Source organism: Pseudopodoces humilis, chromosome 5 (genome assembly GCF_049639895.1).
Source record: "Pseudopodoces humilis isolate 2021_Gansu_Grassland_sample_001 chromosome 5, ASM4963989v1, whole genome shotgun sequence".
NCBI classification, from domain to species: Eukaryota; Metazoa; Chordata; class Aves; order Passeriformes; family Paridae; genus Pseudopodoces; species Pseudopodoces humilis.
The window spans coordinates 66971782-66990496 of NC_142204.1; the positions used below are offsets into that span (position 1 = coordinate 66971782).

At 42.9% G+C, this 18715-nt stretch overlaps 1 protein-coding gene across 3 annotated transcripts in view; it reads right to left on the reverse strand.

The window, feature by feature from the left end:
- Positions 1 to 14411, reverse strand: part of CAMK1D (calcium/calmodulin dependent protein kinase ID) — a 209254-nt gene extending 194843 nt beyond the window's left edge. For all 3 annotated transcript variants that reach the window (XM_014255191.2, XM_014255190.2, XM_005526051.3), the window contains exon 1: positions 14085 to 14411. In XM_014255191.2, the coding sequence (XP_014110666.1) occupies positions 14085 to 14176 (92 nt within the window). In that variant the 5' untranslated portion in view covers positions 14177 to 14411. The remainder of the gene's footprint in view (positions 1 to 14084) is intronic.
- Between the last annotated feature and the right edge of the window lie 4304 nt (positions 14412 to 18715).

The following is an 18715-nucleotide window of genomic DNA, read 5'->3' on the forward strand; positions in this document are numbered from 1 at the left end:
TCAGCATAATTCTTGTCTAGTGCATATCCAGTATTGCTTCTGCCACCAAAATCTTCACATCAGAATATATCAAGTTATGTTAAAGGCTTACAAGAAGACCACCAGCCTTACAGATACAGTAAATGATGTGTCAGCATCACTGATTTTGACTATTTGTTAGGCAATTTTGTTTAAAGGCTTCAGGAAGACCTAGAATTGTATTCCACATCTGTCCATGATCAATGGGGAAACAAATATAAAGCCAAAGACTCTTTTTCTCCCAGTCTGAAACTTATGATAAATTTGCAAACACACCAACAATACATTAAGGGAGCCCAACATGGACAGGGGGCCCAATTTTTGCCTGAAATATGTTTTTTCTAATAAACTATATTAATCTAGATAGTAAATTACATAGGTATTAGGTTGTCAAATGTTCAAACTCTGCTCTCATTTATTTCAGAAAAAAAAAATGGGCATAATACCTTGCTGACACTCTGTAATTTGTCCTTATAGACCATGATGCACACAAGTATTCAGCAAGAGCCACAGCAGAAACAGATACCAGCAGATGGTATTATCCTGAACAAAATCAATTAAGGACATTTACAATATGTCAAAAGTGCAGCTACAAAAACAAAGTGTAGACCTGTACATCTGTTTCTTAATGAAGCCATGAGTATTTGACAGTTAGCCAACAAACCACAATCTAAACACTACAGCAACACCAGTAATAGATAAGGAAATACTGGACATATTCAGATTCTTCAACCGTCACCACCAAAATACAAAAAGTTGAGCAGAAACTGAATAACCAGATACTGGAAGTCCATATGTCATGCATTAACATAGCTAAAATATATGCATATGAGTTTTCAGTATCACAGATTTTGTAAGGACGTGATTTGCTCAAAATTTATAGTAACAGGAGTCACATGGTAACAATAAGTTAAGAAATATTATTCTCTTCCATAGCACAGTCCTCTGGTGTATTTAAAAGGCTTCTTGGAACCCTGTCATCTTGATTGAAATAAAAAGAAAAGCACTCACAATTCCCTAAAAGTTGTTATGACATCTCTGCTGAGAACGTGGAGACAATACAAGAGGCACAATGAGATACACAGCCATACACAGTGATGAGATACACAAGATTTATATAATCTGGTAGATTATATAAAACAAGAATGGACTGAGGGATTTCGGGCATTATTTGTGGAGGGAACAAAAATCTCTGAGGTCCCCATGAAGAAGACAAGAAGTGAAAACATTTCATAGAGGGAATAAAAATTATCTCTTCTGTGCCACAGCTTCATTCAAAGTATTGCCGACTCATTTACAGAAGAAAAGGGTAAAAGCAGTGAACACCTGCTGCTGAAGATGGCACTTAGTGTCCACTGTGACAGTTGTTATCAGTGTTTGCTGCAGATTTCCACCAGTACAAACAGGGATGGGGCCACCCCATTCACAGTCTGCTGCAGAGCAATGAAAGCTCTGGTATTAAAAGAGGTGATGGTATCAACTCCATGTACAATGGCTGTTATTTAGCTCCTAGGGAACTCATAACAAGTTTCACCTACATTAGCTGCCAAGTGAATAAGATATTCAGAAATATTTACATTAAGTGTTAACAAGGGCTGAGGGATGGGTTTCTTCAAGGACCCTGGAAAAATACAGCCTCAGCAGTGAAAAACATACTTACACTGTACATCAGAGCAATGCATCATTCATTTTTATTGAGGCCCAGACGACAGTCTCATTAGACCAGAGATGGATTAAAGACAAATGATCTGGTGAATAATGTCACTATGGGCCATGTAGCACTTCATCCCAGCAGTACCACTGAAAACAGATGACTGGGTAAGGATTGTAAGCATAAAAAATATAAGGCCTTAGAATGGCATTCCTGGGAGGAACAAAAAAAAATAACAAAAAAAATAACCAAAATAAACCTGGCATATTTACATTTAGTATGCTTCATAAATTGATTTTAGTCATGTTACCTGTCAAACCACTGAATAAACTGAATAATTGCTTAAGCAGCATTGATAGAGACATGACAGATTATTCAAGTATTGTGATTCTTTGTTCCCATATATCACATTAAGAAATGATGACTGGTTCCATTTACAGCTCTTAAGTTGAATTCAGTAACCACTGGCACACAAATTCAGCCTGGCATCTACTAATTTTTTATTGTTCTCAAGCAGAAATTGTTCCTGGCAAAGTTGCTCTTGCAAACCATTTCAGTGTAATGGCTGATGATTTTTTAACAATGCAACACAGAAGGGGAAAAAAAAATGCAACTGACTTCTCCACTGATTTATAGCATCTATGGAATGAAAAGAAATAAAACTTCTTGTATTCTGTACTTCTCCCCTGCCCCCCCTCTCCTTTTTAGAGAACTATTTTTAACCCGTATCATTTCATTAAATAAATTCACAGCACATCCCTGCAAACAACTGAGCTGGCAGAAGATGGGAACTGTCCTGTGGGATGTGTTCAGCCCCTTCCTCTTCTATTGTGGAGTTGTAAGCTGTTCCTGCACAGCCTTATAACTTTATAATGATGTCTGAAACCTGAGCGTAAGGAGCATAAAATGCTGCCATTTCAGCCTGCTGCTGAGTAGTAGGGGCTTCTCTTGACTCACACAGGAAAACCTCCAAGCTGTGGAAATCAAAGGCAGAATTTTACAGCAACGTTGAGATGCTGCAAATTATTTAAGAGAAAATAAGAGAGAACCAGATGTGCTTTTGTGTGCTACCCTCTGACTTCAGGAAGATCTACCATGACCACAAAGCCAAAACACAAGGAGACCTCTAAGTACACATTTCACAGGCACTCTCCAAAGCCAAAACTGCAGAGTTTAGACAGAGGTAGAAAGCAGGGATTTGCTGTAGCAGAGGTAACAGAGAGATGGAGGACAGGACAAGAGGGAAGAACCATTGTGATTTTAACTTGTTATTTATCTAGGTTCATCCCTATTAGCTAATTGAGCACAGTGGCACCATACAGCTTCTGTCTTCCCCTAAATGTAACCCAAATATGAAGAGAAATTCAAACTACAGAATAAATTAACAGCAACATTCACAATGCTCTCACACAGGTTTTGCCAAATGGCACAAGTCAGTACCTATGTGTTCTTTAATGAGGCCAAACAATGTGCTGTTTGGCAAAAAAACAGTGCTATTTATTGTTGTATATCTCTTCACTATATAAACAGTATTTTTAATACATGAGTATACATACATTTATATACATTTTATACATATTTTATATGCATACACACACATAGACACTGTATCTACTTATATGCATTTAGAGGCCTTCTCCACCTTCCTCACAACCACAAGGCAATGCAAGACAAAGATGTCACCACACCACACGATCTCCAGGGCAAACAGTGGCACTGAAGATGCCACTCATTTTAGTGGTCACTGAAAATGATGAAACTGTACTGGTGCAGTACAAGCTGTCCTGTCCAAAAGATCCATGTCCATTAATTTCTCCAGCTCATGAACAAAGAGGGGGACTTAAAAGTCTCTAGAGTCAATTAAGCTGCAGCTGAATCCCATTGCTCTGCTTTGCCCAGACCTCTCCTTTCATCTTTCCCCCAGTGCCACTCCCCTCACCTACAGAACCTGCCTGTTCTCAGCTTTAGTGCCTGTTATGTTCCCTTACAACAGTAGCAAAAGAGCACACATTTGCTTTCTGGGCACAAATCATCTCAGCTGTTACTCAGGAATCCTTCAATCACTTTCATACTTTTCCACTGAAAATACAAGATTCATCAGAGACACTCGTTCAATGGACTTGACTACAAAGCTCTGCAAGATTTTTTTTTTTTTAGGGTCTCTTTCTTAAGAGCATAAAATTTATGTTTATGATATAAATTACATGGCTATGGACAGGAAAATTAGCCAGCAAAATTACTCCAGATACACCTTAACATGCCCAAGAGGAGAAGTTTCCCTGCAGCCTGCAGTACCTCTATGCCCTGTGTCTATGTGCTTTAGAGAACCAGTTTTTTTCAGCTCATTTCTTGGTACATTCTCCCCTGACATCTAGCCTCCTCCTTCCTAAGAGGCATAAGTCAAACCTGTGACAGGAGACATTTCCCTTCCTTCTAAATTATTCCTCTTGTGCTCCAGTGCCTGGGTCATTAGGCCAAAAGGAGTCACACTGTTTTTCTGCTCCATTAATGTTTTTATCTAAGCACGTTCTCATGGTGCTTCAAGCAACTTGGCTAACAAGCTGTGTGTTGTTTGTCCCCCTCTTCTCTCCCTAGAAGAGGTAAGAGTGTTGTGCTGTTTCATGGTGCTTTTTTTACATTTGAGAGCGTTTTATTTCGGGAGGGAGAGCTTGTTTGCTTTGCAATATTCAGGTTGCTATGTAATTATGCTAGAGAAGGTGTCTCAAAACACCATGGCTTGCACCCAGAAAAGGAGGTGGTGTTTTTGTGATGCTCATCATCAGCCCATGGAAAAGCTTAACAGTGTCAGATTTTCCCATCAAAAAAAGTTGAACAAATTAATTACACCCCTGCGGCAAGAAATCCCATTAAAGCAGAGTGTGAGGCTGATGCTGACCCCAGGGTTTCAGATAGTCCTTAAGATATCTCAGGCTGCAGCTACAAAATGTCCCAAAGTAAAAGACAAAGCCTTTGAATTTGTACAGGTGTTATTCAAGAAAACAGCATGGAGAGCACAAATCAAGTTTAATGAGCTCAGTGTCTTGTGCCACTGACAGCACACACCAAGCACTTTGCTATGCCTAAATTTCCAAAACACCACACACTTCATGGCTGGGCACATCATGCAGAGTTGCTTACACTGAGAGGCAGGAGAAGACAAGAGTGAGCAGTGGGAAGAAATCTCCAAGCCAACTCAAAATAACAGTGAAGGATTATCCAGAGATGCTCCAGCAATCTCTCTCAACTATGGTTGAATTTGATTAGCAACCTGTGCCTTCCCCAGAGGAGTTTTCCATGTGGCTGCAAATCCTCTAAGTGCTCTCCTCTCCTTTCAGCTCTCTTTTGTGTTTTTTGGATTTTCTATGTAATTTTAGGTTTTTTCACAGTTTTTCATCCAACAGTTTCCATCATTTCTGCTCTTGCCCATCACAGTGGGGCAGTAGGGTCACAGTTGGTGAGTTTGTATGGAAAACATGCCTGGTTGAAGCCTGGTCCTTTGAATTATTTAAGCAGAGCTTAGGAGGATGGGATCCTGCTGGGAGCAATCCCACATCGCCCCAAGAACTGCCTGGACTGTTCCAGCTCTTTATAGCTCTGGGCAGACCTGGATTCCTCTGAGCAGCTGAAACAACACAGCAATAAAGCGCCCACGCTGTTACCAACAGCACAGAGACAGTGCTTTGCATCTTCAAACCTTAACTAGTAAAAACGATTTATGATGACCCTGGGTGAATTACATACAAATAAATGTATTTTGAGGACATTGGTGCTGACACAGTGCCTGCTACTAGAAGAAGCAGGACAGTCCCCTGCATAAGGCTGGAGTTAACATGCAGGCTCAGCTCTGGGTTTACAAGTGATACACATGCTTGTCTTTAACAAAACAGTGTTAGCATTTTTGTCTTATTTATTTAGATTATAAATTCTCCTGGGTACGAACAGTCTTTTACTCTGGTGTTTGCAGTAGTCCTCACACAACAGTGTCTGATCTCTTCTGAGGCCAGTAAAAGGCACAGTAAAAAAACCCAGGTATTTTAGACCATCCACACTTCCTTGACAATCTCCAACCCTCACATATGCAATTGCCTCTCAACCTTTGCAAATCTCTACATTTACATCTACATTTACAGCAGGAGTGGCTGTGCTGGCTTATTCTGTACTGCAACAGAGGCACATCCATTTCTGTGACCAGTGATGCAGCTGGTGGAGAGGGGCAGCCACATTTCCCAAGTTCCATGGGGTGTCAGGCAGGTTTTAAACACCCAGCTCACATAAAAACAACAGTGTCACAGAACAACTCCACAGCATTGGGGGGTTCTGTCTTCAGGGAGATACCTGTGATATCCCAGAACCTTCCCTTTGGAGCTCCCAGGAAGATCTGCAAACCTTCATATCCCACCACTGATGAGCAGGGATATAATACTCTTCTTGCTCTCTGAACCACCACCCCAGCCCTCACCAAAACAAACAGGGAGGTTCAAGGCTCCCAGACCTCAGAAATTCCACACATCCTCACCTCACTTCACTCCCACCAGCCATGGATGAAGTCTCTGGGTCTACTATAGTCTGGCAACTGAGCATGAGATGTAAATCCCAACTTTTAGGTGTTCAGACTTGAAAGAACACATCTTCAAATTCTCAACCTAAATTAGTGGGAGCATTAAGAGCAGAAAAATGAGAAGGATCCTGCAGAAAAAAAGTGCAAAGGAAAGGATCTAGGGGGAAGATGCCACAATTCTTCACCCTGTTGCTGCTCATGTTCATTTCCATCATTACATGTATTTCCTTTCTTGTTCCTCCTGGAAACTGTAAGAAGATTGAAACTGTTTGGTTTATCTCCAGTTGGGGATATAAGAAAATCAAAACAAAAATAAAAATAATATAATATATGTACCCTCAATACAACTAAGCCAGCATGTTTTCTCTCATGTGCTTCTTCTCGTTTCACTCTTGAAAAAGGCATTTTAAAAACCAATTTTATGCAGTCCAGTTGTCCAAAACTGTTGATATTTTAACAGTGACCCATGATATTGCTCAGGGAAAGATCAAGCAAAATCAGTGAGATATTGTCAGAGAGCACTGTAATCAGCTGTTCTGCACTTAGATCAGACCCAAAACAATGCTTCCTAGTAGTTTTTTCTTAGCACATCCAGAGTTTAAAAAAAATATAAATAAATAAGGCTTTTTAACTCAGCCAAAAAATTCTGCTTAAGAGTATTATTTTGATTTAACCTTATACAATCTGTTTGGTGAGTAATTCTGGCATAAAACTCAATATGCAGCTTTCAACATGGAAACATCAGTGAAAGGGCCTTCAAAAGTTTATTAACAACCTGTTATTTATAGCTTTCTTTTTCAAAAGTGATTGGCACAACATTCAGAGGAAAATTATAGGAACCGCCAAGTCAGATAATAAAAAAACATATTGGTGTTAAGATTTGATGGAAAGGTTTTAAGGAACACTATGATTGCTAGAAATGAGACATATTCTGATTGCTAAGCCAGCTATTTGTCATTCAACAACAGCCCAATCACACACATATATTTGCAAATTATTGTTATTGTTGTTAATTATTATTTACAGAGAAGCACTGAAATGCAAGGTGGTTTGAATTCCAATGAAAATGACAGATCCCTGCCCCAAGGAATTTTTTATCCCTCCTTTCACTCATTACCTGTTTACTAACAGTACCCACTTATCTCCAACTTGTTTTCCTGCTATCTAAAACGACTAGAAAATTAGGTCCTATTAAGTAATCATGAATATAAACTGTGAGTCACCAGTTAAGTGAATACCATTACTGACAATAAATTCAGAATCCTATTATAAATGACTGTTATTGTCAAGCAAACCAAAACAATACTACCTTATTCAATATTAATTGCATCCTTGGATGCTTGAAAGGATTAAGTAACCCAAACTAATATTCTGCACGTAGTCAAGAGAGCTGTGTATGAAGGACAACAAAAATAATTGAGGTCAGTAACCAAGGTGGAGAGAAAAAGAGGCAAGAATGAAGGAAAACATACATAGAGAGATATTTCAGCTCCTATGTGAAAGCAGATGGAGGGTGAAGGAAGCAGACAGGCTGCTCCAGATGGCGGGAGCGGCGGCAGAGAAGGCTCTCACACCCACTGTGTTGTGGCTGTGATGGGAACAAGAGACTTTTGGTTAAAGGATTATTGTAGGGCTCCAAAGAGTTGGGTTCAGCTCCATCCACCACCTCTCCACCCTCTGGGTTTTGCTTGTTGGGAGCTTTTGGGGTGTCAGCTACCTCCGTGGCTGCCAAAAAACACCAACGTTTTTATGCATGCTTTGCCCTACACAAAGAGAACTTGTGGAATAGATATTTGTTATATTGAAGTCCTGAGGACTGAGATTAAGTGTTGGCCGAGGCAAGGATCACATTTTCCTCAGCAAAAAATAGCAGGAGAAAATGCAAACTGTCAATTCCAACCCAAAAATCTTAATGTCGCCTTGCTGGTCAAGCACCCTCCTTGGCTGCACAGGCACGCAGGTGAGCAGGTATCCTCTGGCAGCAGGGAGCTCAGACAGGACCAAGACGTACTTGAAAGAGAGTATCCACAGAAAAAGAGACAAGGCAGGGAAAAAATGAGGCAAGGCATCAAAACTAGTAGACAAACTGGTTAACAAAGGAAGCATGAGCACATATGTGAGCTGACAGTACAGCAACTGTGTGTCTCCAGAATTATGGTTTCACCTGAAAGCTTTTGATTATTGAATATCTTGAAATCTCAATTTCAGATGATGAAAGAAAATTGGCCTTTAGGCTACACTGTTGCCCCAAACAAGCACTTTCCAAAACGCACCTGTGAATCACAGCTGCAGAGCTGTCAAAAATCCCTTCTCACCAATGGCTGCCAATTTTTTTCCCAATCCTCACTATCAGCCTTTAAAGCCATTAGCCATCTTACTTTTCTTTCTTTCCCACTTCAATCCCAGCTGAACCCTCAAACCAATTATTTTCTGTAACTGTTCAAGGAAGAACAACAATTTACATCAAAAGTTACTAACTCATTATTTTTAAGCCTTCAAGAACAAACTGGATAGAAACCTATGCCAGGTGATAGCAAACAGGATTACTTGGTTTAAAACAAAATACATCACCTTAAAGGGAGTCCTAACAGTATTTTTCTGCTTTTTCTAAATAAAATACACAAACTAAAACATCTGAGTTGTTTCACACCACTAAGTTAAACATTAATATTTGGACCTCAGCTTTCACTCCTCCCACAGATGCGAGAGAGGTGCTACAAGCACCTTTCAGCACAAATTATCCCTGACTCCACATGGATTTGACAGCGAGATTTCCCAGAGTTATGGATTTTAAGGTCAGAAATGACCATGGACTATCTTCCTTTGTAAACATGGACAAGAGGCACCTTCCTGCTGCTTGAAGCCTGACAGCTTTCAGAGCTCCCAGAAAACTATCCCAGAGAAGAAGACTTTATGCCTTTATGGTTTGCTCCAGTGGCTCATCAACCTTGCTCCTGAAAACCTGCACCTCAACTTCAGCCCTATGGGATACTGCATTTTCTTTTTAATTTAATTAATTTTAATTTAAAAAAGAAAAAAAAAAAAAAAGGAAAATACTGAACTGGAGAAAATATGAAACAATCTGACCAAGCCTCACTGAGATGTCATCAAAGACAGGCAGCAATTGCTGGTAATGTCAGCAGAAACTCAAAAATCAGACAAACCCCTCAATCATCATAGGGGCACTGAGCCAAGGAAAACACAAATATCAACGTCTTTATGTCTCGAGAACTTTGAAAATCAGAAGGGAAAAACCGAGTAACTTACACGATGCCTCAAGTTAAATGGCTAAACAGGGATGATCTGTTGTGTGAATCCAACATGAGTGCTTTTGGCACCCAGCTGATGAAAACACAGGATCTTTGACCAGAGACAACCAGATCTTGAGCCCTCTGGAACCTCCCAGCAGCACCTCCCCTCTAGAGAGGGGCCCCTGCCAGGACCTGTCCTGACCACCAGCACCTTCTCACTGGTGGCAGCCAAGGCTGGCCCAATGCACAGCCCCCACGAGGGTCTGACCACCCAAACAGAGAGAGAGCAGGAGGTGGATCAGCTCATGGAGAGCCAGCGTGAGGCTGCACGGAGGGAAAGGCACCGTGAAGGACGTGAGAGGACAGAGACGCAGCAGACGGCACGTAAGGGTTTGTGACGATGCGTGTGTTTGTGTGCACGTGGGTGTGTGAGAAAGAAAAGAGATGTGAGAGGAGGACGAGCAGTGACTTCATTTCACAGCATGAACGAGCACGTACTGCTATGTGGAAGAGCCATGGAGAGTGCCAGGAGCCCATCAAATGGCATAAGAGTATGGAAGTGACACAGACAAACCAAAAATTACCGCAGAGCCCCTGAGAAAAACAGAACCGCCCATATGTTTTCTCTATACTGTATTTTAGGAAAGTACTGGAAACTTACTTGAAGCGTATTTGTCTTCCCACCCAGCTCTCACTATGTTATGGTTATATCCATGCAACTCCCTCTGTTATCCTTACTAAGCTTTAAGGAATCTACCACATCATTTTTAAGGACAGCACCGGTATTTTCATAGTTACTAAGTTTGAGCCTTTCTAAATACTAGGACTTCATCATAACTCTGATGCCAATTAGGCTTAATTACAGATATATTAGAAATGTTGGGTTGATCTAATTAGGCAGATCAAGTGATGGAACCTTCCTCTTTCACTACTGGATGACATGATGTTTGTTATTATTTCTCGGATGTCAAAATCTAAGGTTTAAAAGGCCTTAGACATAATATACTTTAAATGTGGAGGGGAAAAGTGATATTTCTGTGATCACTCATCAGATTCCTGCTATTGTGAACCTTCCCATCTCTCAAGGGCTGGGACAGAAATCCCCCTCTCCAGGCAGGCCCTCAGTTCCCCTCTCAATTTGTCTTCCAGGGGGAACTGAATGGAGCTACAATAGGTGAATTTATGGAAATTTAAAGACAGAAGACTCAGATCCTCTTCTTTCCTCAAGCACACCTGACTTGGAAGGGTCTCTAAATTACATTAGCTGAGGATCTGGCCCATTGCTATGATTTTATTTTATCTTTGATTTATTTTGCTTATTTTTGCCTAGCTACTTTTTCAGGACCTGTAATTTCACTGTCAATAGCTTAGCAGCAAACTGGTCCAGTTTCCAAGAAGGTGCACTCAGTGAACCTATGCATATGGAGTGTGGTTCACTGTCCTACATGGACTGGCACAGCCCAAGAATGGATCAAGACCATCATACATATTGTAATATAATAACATATAAACCTTACCAAGAATCATGTATTAAAAATATATTAATATTGATTAGTATTATCAAAATCTTTTGTTGACATTCTGATACCAGAGAAGTTGCAAAAGAAGATTGCACATGCTTTAACATCTGCATAAATACAGAACAGGGTAAATACAGGTTTGGGTACATCTGAGCCAATCACTGCATTGCTGGTACTTCTTTAGAAAAACATTATTGTCCAACAGCACAGAACAGAGCAAACAACATAGAACTCAGCCACCAAAGGAAACAATTATTTGGGTGGAAAAGGGCTGTTTTCTTACATCTGGACATGACATCCAATTCAATTTCAGCATCAATGTGGCTGGACATGATTTACAGGGATGTGTAAATAATTTATTCCAGCTCTGGAAGGGAGAGCTGGGTACTCATTAGCGGTTCCTTGAAGCCCAAATGATGTAATGATTAACTGACTTAGGATCTTTTTTATAATTCCAGCAAATTTCAACTCTCCCATGTTAAAGATCCACGGAAGAGCTTTTATTCAGATGAAAGGCTCTTTTCTGAGAACAAATCATTAATAAGGTGTACACACAGATTTAACATTCACAGATCAATGCACTTGAAATAAAATATGCTTTTAAAGTTTCTTTTTCATTTTCTTCCCTGATTTGGGGGTTTAGTGTTTTCCTTTCTCTAGCCAATTTTACCACAGGCAGTTAAGACAGCTGCATGAAAAAGGGCTGTTTTTCTGTTAAAAGTGCTTTTAGCACTTTGGCATCCTGAAATGGAATTGCAGAGAAATGTAAAATACAGCTACTACAATCCAGTACATTTCATGTGACATGCCAAGTTTTTCACTCCATGCTAGAGAAAAATCTATTAGCCAGTGAGATCAAGTGTTGGCTGTCCAACATGGTTCAGCATTACAGTGCAGGAGGGATCAAAGCAGATTTTAACCCTGTTCCTAAATAAAGCCAAAGGAAAACATTTTGGTACAAATACTTTAAAGCTATTTTTACTCATATAGCTTCATTCCTATCTAAATACTTTATCAATAATTGAGAATGTTTCTCATCATTTAGGCTCCTGGACCTTGTGTATCTGCTGCTCAAGTCTGTGAACCACCCTTCCCTGCCTTCAGTGGAAATGGCACAGGCACTTTAATGATTTGCACAGCAATGTCCTAAATTCTTTAGAAGTTTCACGTCCTGGTAAGTCACACCAGACCTGGTAGGAACTGCAGGTGCTGTGCTGGTGGGTGGCCAAGGACAGAACCAAAACTCAGATTCAAATCTTCTAATTATCAGCCTGCCCTTGGAAGCTAAGGAATGCACAACCAGAAGGCAGCCCACGTGTAGGCTGTTAAACACACATATATTCATAATTAAATACAGTTAAGTCTGAAAAAGAAAATAGTTCTATTTTCTTTTTATGGGCCCAGGTTTGTAATCCAATTATTTTAATTTTCTAATGCTTTCTAAATTGACTGTTAAATCAAGTTTAAAAACTTCACAGCTCCCACTCCCATTAGAAAGGACTTACCAAACTGTGAGGCTCAGACAATGGTTAATAGTTTGAGACACTAATTGGCCATATTTAATGAATTTAATTTGCAACAGCCATGCTAATATGCATAACTATTAACTCTGACCAGCTTTACCTTCCCTGGGACCTACACCAGCTCCCATTAACTACAGTGGGATCCGGATCAAGACCACAGCATTAATTCTTCCTGAACCTCTTCAGCAGCCCAAATTAACCCTCGCAGGTGGCTTCAACACCACAAGCACAGAGATGACAGAGAGCTGTACAATGGGAACCCCACTGAATTGTCCTGCTGCTCCAGCAAACCTCAGAGCATTGAAACTTTCCTCCCCAACACCCCTTTGCTCAGGAAGGGAGCTGCACGCCTACGGTGACAAAGCAGAGCACGTCTCTCCCAGCATGAAATTCCCACAGCAAAAACTCAATGAAGGTGACAAGAATACATCACAACACTTGGCTCTTCGCTGCATTTTGCCTCATCAGACACCTGGACAGACATTAATTTGATTTACTAAGTCTGCTTTCCTGAGGGCTGTGCTGTCAAGCCCATCACGGCGCAGCTGCTGACCCACCTCCATGTTAAACCACCAGCCTGGTTCCTACTCACAGCCTGTTTATAGGAAACCAGCGAGCCCACGAACCAGAAATACTCTGTTTGTAGGGAGCCCTCCCTTGGAAGCAGAAAGAAACTCAAATATTACAGTCAAAACTTGTTCAACTGTGTTTTGGAAGTGGCACGGAGCGTAGGAAAAGCACTACTCGGGATTAACAACGCTTCGTTTTGAGACACGCTTTAAGTTTCAATGAAAAGCGGTGGGGACACAGCTACGAGGAGCACTCGCAACACAACCCAACTCTAATTACAATGTGTACACACACAGCAGCCCGTGCGCTGGCTCCTTCAGCACTCCCGGCTCCCTACCTTTATAATATCCTGAGTGCGAAAATTAGTTTTAACAAAAATAAAACTCTTTACTCAGCCAAAAAGACACCAGCCTGTACCCCGCTCCCTTGCACCATCTGTGCGTGTTTTTCCTCAGCCTTAAAAAAAAAAAACAACAACTCTAACGTTTTACTAATCTTTATGCCCCGCCACTATAAATAAAACAAATAAAGCCCAACAACAGTTAAGCATCGTAGCTAAAACACATCCAATCCACTCCGATTATTTCTGCTCGTCTGTCCACGAATAGCTGCAGCCATCGGCTTTAGAGGAAGCGTGCAAGTCAGACCGCATTTATTTACAGTTGCACTATCGCGAAAACAACCTTTCCCTGTCTCCTCGTTCTATGAATATTTTAAAACACTTGGGGTTTTTCCTTTTTATGTTTTTTTTGGGGGTATGGGGGGAGGGTAAGGGGTGATGCTAGCCCCGCTCCTGCCCCACAATTCTGTTTTTCTCCGTGTTCCCAGGTCACTCCGACTTCTTGCTCGGATGGATGCGCGGGGCGCGGAGCAGCACCCGCGGGTGCGCAAATCCCTGCGCAGGGACCCGCACCCACCCGCGGAGCGACCGCACATCCCCGGGGGAAGGGACAGCACCCGCCCCCGGCCCCGCAGCCAAATCCCGCCACCTACGTCCCCAGCGTCTCCTTGAACTCGAAGATCTTCTTGATGTCCTCCGCCTGCTTCTTCCAGGAGCCGCCGCCGTCCCCGTTCTCCCGGGCCATTGCCGCGCAGCCCCGCGGATGCCGCGCCGCCGGCTCCGAGCCCTCGGGCGGCTTTTGCTTTCTTTTCTGCCGCGGCGGCAGCGGCTGCTGCTGTTTCTTCTTCTTCTTCTTTTTCCTCCTCCTCCGCCTCCTTCTTCTCCCCTTCCTCCTCCTCCTCCTCACACTTCCTGCCCGCCGCCGCTTTTATTTCCTCTGCGCTCCGGCGGGCTCCGCGAGTGTCACTTTTCCTGGGCTATTTCCTCCCAACTTTCTCTTCCCCCCCTTCCCTCCCCTCCTCTCCCTTCCTCTCCCCCCCCCCCCCCCCGCGGAGCCGCTGGCAGGGCTGCCCCGTCTCTCCGTCCTCCTGCGCCCCGCGCAGCAGCTGCGCGCACCCGCGTCCTGGGGTCACTTTGCTCCCTGACTGACCCACCCCGCCGAAAAGTCCCTCTTTTTTTGTTTGTTTTTCTTTTCTTTCGTTCTTTCTTTCTTTCTTTTTTCTTTTTTTTTTTTTTGGAGGGAGGTCACTGTTTGTCTTCCCCCACCCCCGTGCGGGGCCCCATGGGATGCTCAGCCTGCCGGGCGCGGTGCGGTGCGGAGCGGCCCCGCGGGCGCAGCGGCTGTGCGTGGTTGTTATGGCAATGGGAGGAGGAGGAGGAAGAGGAGAAAGCGGAGGAGGAGGAGGAAGAAGGAGGAGGCAGCCCCGCCGCTGCTCTGCTGCCTGGCGCTGCCCCTCCTGACTGAATGAAGATAATTCGCATTGCACCAAAACCACGCACGTCAAACGGGAGGGGAGGGAAAGCGGCGAGGGGAAAAAAAATAAAAAGGAAAAGCCAGAAAGAAAAAAAGAATTTAAAAAAGGGAAAATTAAAAAGGCACACCAGGAGCGGCCGTGCTGCCTGGACGAGCTCTGCGCCTGGATGCGCCGGGATGCGCGGAGGCGGCGATGCCCACCTGCCTCGCACACGCACACACAGTCCTGGGATCTAAAAACTCATCCCTCAGCATGGACCACCCTCACCCAGCACTGCCCTCGGAGCAAGGGCCACGCTGAGAGGGGACAGGCAGCCCGGGGCCGGTGATGGGCACCGCACAGCCCCGGCCCGGGGTCCAGCCCTGGCACCGCGCCCACCCCGCCGGCACCGCCGTCCGAGCCCGGCACGGCATCGGCCTCTCACACTGTCACACACGCCTGGCTGGGATTATTATTGCTAAAAGCAGCTTTTTCTCAGCGACACTGAGACCTCTAGCGTCGTCATATCGGGCATGGGCTGAGCTCTGATGCGGGGCGACAGGCAGGATTCGTCAGACATCAGAGAAAATTATAGTCTACACTAACGGAGACATGCTTATATTTAAGATCTTCGGGATTCAGTTTTAGAATATGTAAACTAAATTGCACTAAAAAAAGTGCAATTCTTTTGGGACACCCAAGTTAGGTGACCAAATCAGAGGCTTTGCTGTTGGCAATGTAGGCACTCTGGTGCCTCAGGGGCAGCCCCAAACCTGACCAACTGCAAATCATCAAATCAGGACCTGAAAACAAATCCAAATACAAGCAGCTAAATAACATTTACTTTTAAACAAATGTGACTGTATGCACTTTACTATTTAACATGTACTGTGTCTTTTAACAGATTCCTTAAAATTCTGTTTTGGAAGTTGATTTTCCAGATTTCTTATAATTTATGAGCAAAATTTGCACATTGTCAGCCTATGAGGCTTTCTCTGGGTCTGGGCTAAGCTGTGCCTCTCATCTCAGAGGGGCTGTGGCAGAGGTGGGCATCCGTAGGTGGGTGAAAGTGTAAACCTGGAGTACAGGTTGGGGTGTTGGGTCAATGCTACCCTCTGCTGGGCAGAGCCACTCTGCTCTGTGTGTGCCAGCTCCTGTGGTTTATTACTGCACCCCTCTGATGCTTTGGTGGCTGTCCAGCCTCATCTTGGGATTTCCTACAATGGATGTTTGTGGGCTGTCACAGCATGAACTCTGGAACAGGTTTCCTTCTGCTCCTGACTTACTTCCATCTTCTCACTACCCTCAGGATTTACAAACTCCGTGGGAGTGTCACCAGGAATCCCCAGGCAGCCTCACAACCTCACTGCATACCTGGGAAATGAAAGATGTGACAGATCTAAAAACATGCAGCTGACTACCAAATGCAAGTTTCCCTTCAAACAGCAACACTGTGGCATTGTCTCTCTGTTTCACATGTAAATCATATGGTATTAGAAATGCCATGCTCCCGCCTGCAGGAGAAGATTGAGAGTGTGAAGCCAGGAAGGGTGAGTGTGATGGTCTGCCCTGACCTCCAGCATGGTGGAGGCCAAAGACCTTCATCCATCCCGAAGATGAGCATCGTAACTTACCCTGGGGCTATGGCATCCCAAAATCATCCACCACTTTTATTTATGACACCACATTGGTCCCTATGGCATCACATTAAAATCTCCCTGCACAGACAGTGCCATTCACTTCATTTGGGCTTTCAGCAAGCAAAAATTTTACTTAAAATTGTTCAAATCCTTGACAATACTGCAATTTCTCAGCATCAAAACTGCATAAAATCTAAATTCTATTTTCCTTATTTATCCTGCACCTTTAGTATAACATTAATGTGCTCTTTTTTTGTGATGAAAAAACTCACATTTGAAGGAACTGATAATATAGAAGTCTCTGGAGCCATTACCGTTTTAATGAGACATGTAGGAGATGCTTCTGTTGGGCAGGAACCATGGGCACAATAGACCATAAAAGACCCTTCAAAGTCATTACAGTCTGTCATGTCAGCCTGAATTTAGGGAGTCTGTAATCTTCCTTGACTGACAGGCTCCTGCAGAGCTATTGTAGCTGTTTGAAGAACAGGTATTTCTAAAAAATTAAAATCTTAAGTGGGAAGTTCTCTCTGGAGTTGCTGGGAGTAGCAGGGCATGCTGCAGCTGCGGGGATCTGCACGGCTGCATTCAATGTTTAATTACACACAACCCGATTACAAGAACAGTAATAGAGCGGCAAAATTAAATGCACAGAAATGCCAACGTTAAGACTAACAATAAAACATCAACTCAAGCCCTTTTAGTGGCTGCACAGAGGCCATCTCTCATTACCTGGGCATGCTCTGCAGCTCTGCCAAGGGCTGTAACAGAAAATGGCTAATGAGCAGGCGTGGCTGACGTGTGTTTGAAACAGCTACACAAACTGCACATGCACCCAGCCACTCCACACAGCAAAACACCAAACTCCTGCACTGCAGGTGGACAAGTTCCAGCTGGTTTTTAAGGCCTTCTCTGGAAATACTATATATTTAGGGGAGAAATTCAAAATCTACTTCTATATGAGATATTTTATTTCAGGATAAAGTGATAGGATTTTTGGAGTACTATTTGAAACCATGTTTTTACTGCTTGGTACTTCCAGCTGATGTTGGGGCCAGTCATGTAGGGTATGGCTGCACTTGGCCACGTTCACTGTTGACCCTTAATATGGGCACTGTGCAAATCAGTTTACCATGAGCATAAATAAAGGAGCCATGTCTTTTTTTCATTCCTTTCCACTGGAAACCTGGATTTCCTGTGCTTAAATACCATAATGTCAGACCTCTTTCCCAGCGTCGTTTCTGAGTCACACAGAATCTTCCTTTCCTATTACAAATCAGCACTATTGATGCTTTTCTGCAAGAACATCAGAAATGTGGCTGTGGCTCAGTTGCTGAGGTCCAAGGCCAGGAGATGAGCACCCACATGTTCCTGGCCATGTTTAGGGTTAAAACCTCATGTTCAAGCTCCAGAGCAGCATCAGTGTAAAGCAAACAGCACTCAAGCCCACTGCTGTTCTCTGCTGCCTTCCCTACCACGTAGCAACCTCAGATAATGGGTTTTCAGCTTATGACAGAAAAAATGTGGGCCAGTCCCAGTGAGAAGGTGGATTTTTGGTGTCACACACACACATAGGAGGAACCAGATTTTTTAGTGCTGGTCTGCTCCCACAGGCAGTGATAGCAATGCTGTTGTACAAGAGTGTAGATCTTGGTGAGAAACTCAAAGCAAAATGACATCTTGGATGCTTCATAGCCTCTGAGACGAGCCTGGGTTGAAGTAAAATCATGGGGCAAGGCATCTTCAAATTTGGCAGCACAGCTCTTAATTTTTTGAGAGGTCTGAATAGCAGGGTAATAATTCCATCCAAACTCACAGAATTTCTTGGCATTTCCAACAGTGAGAATGCCGCAGCTCCAGCCTGTGCCCCACTTGGAAGTTTGGAGGAAATCCTCTTGGGTATTATGCTTAGTCATGAGAAAATAAAATTATGACAAGATTCACTTGTATAAAAGAAAGAGACAAAATTTTTTCTCTTAAAAGAAAATTCCAAATATTTATTTAAATAAATAAAAAAAAAATCTCACTGCTATTTCTTTAATTGGATAGTAATTTTAAAAACTGCAGTTGGAAAGGTGCACTTTGATGAGGAAACCACAGGTGAAACTAGTGTTTATGGTTGCTTTTTAATGTTTTCCAGCTCAGTTTTGACACCACAAATTCAGTACAGAAAATGATAGACTTGGCTCC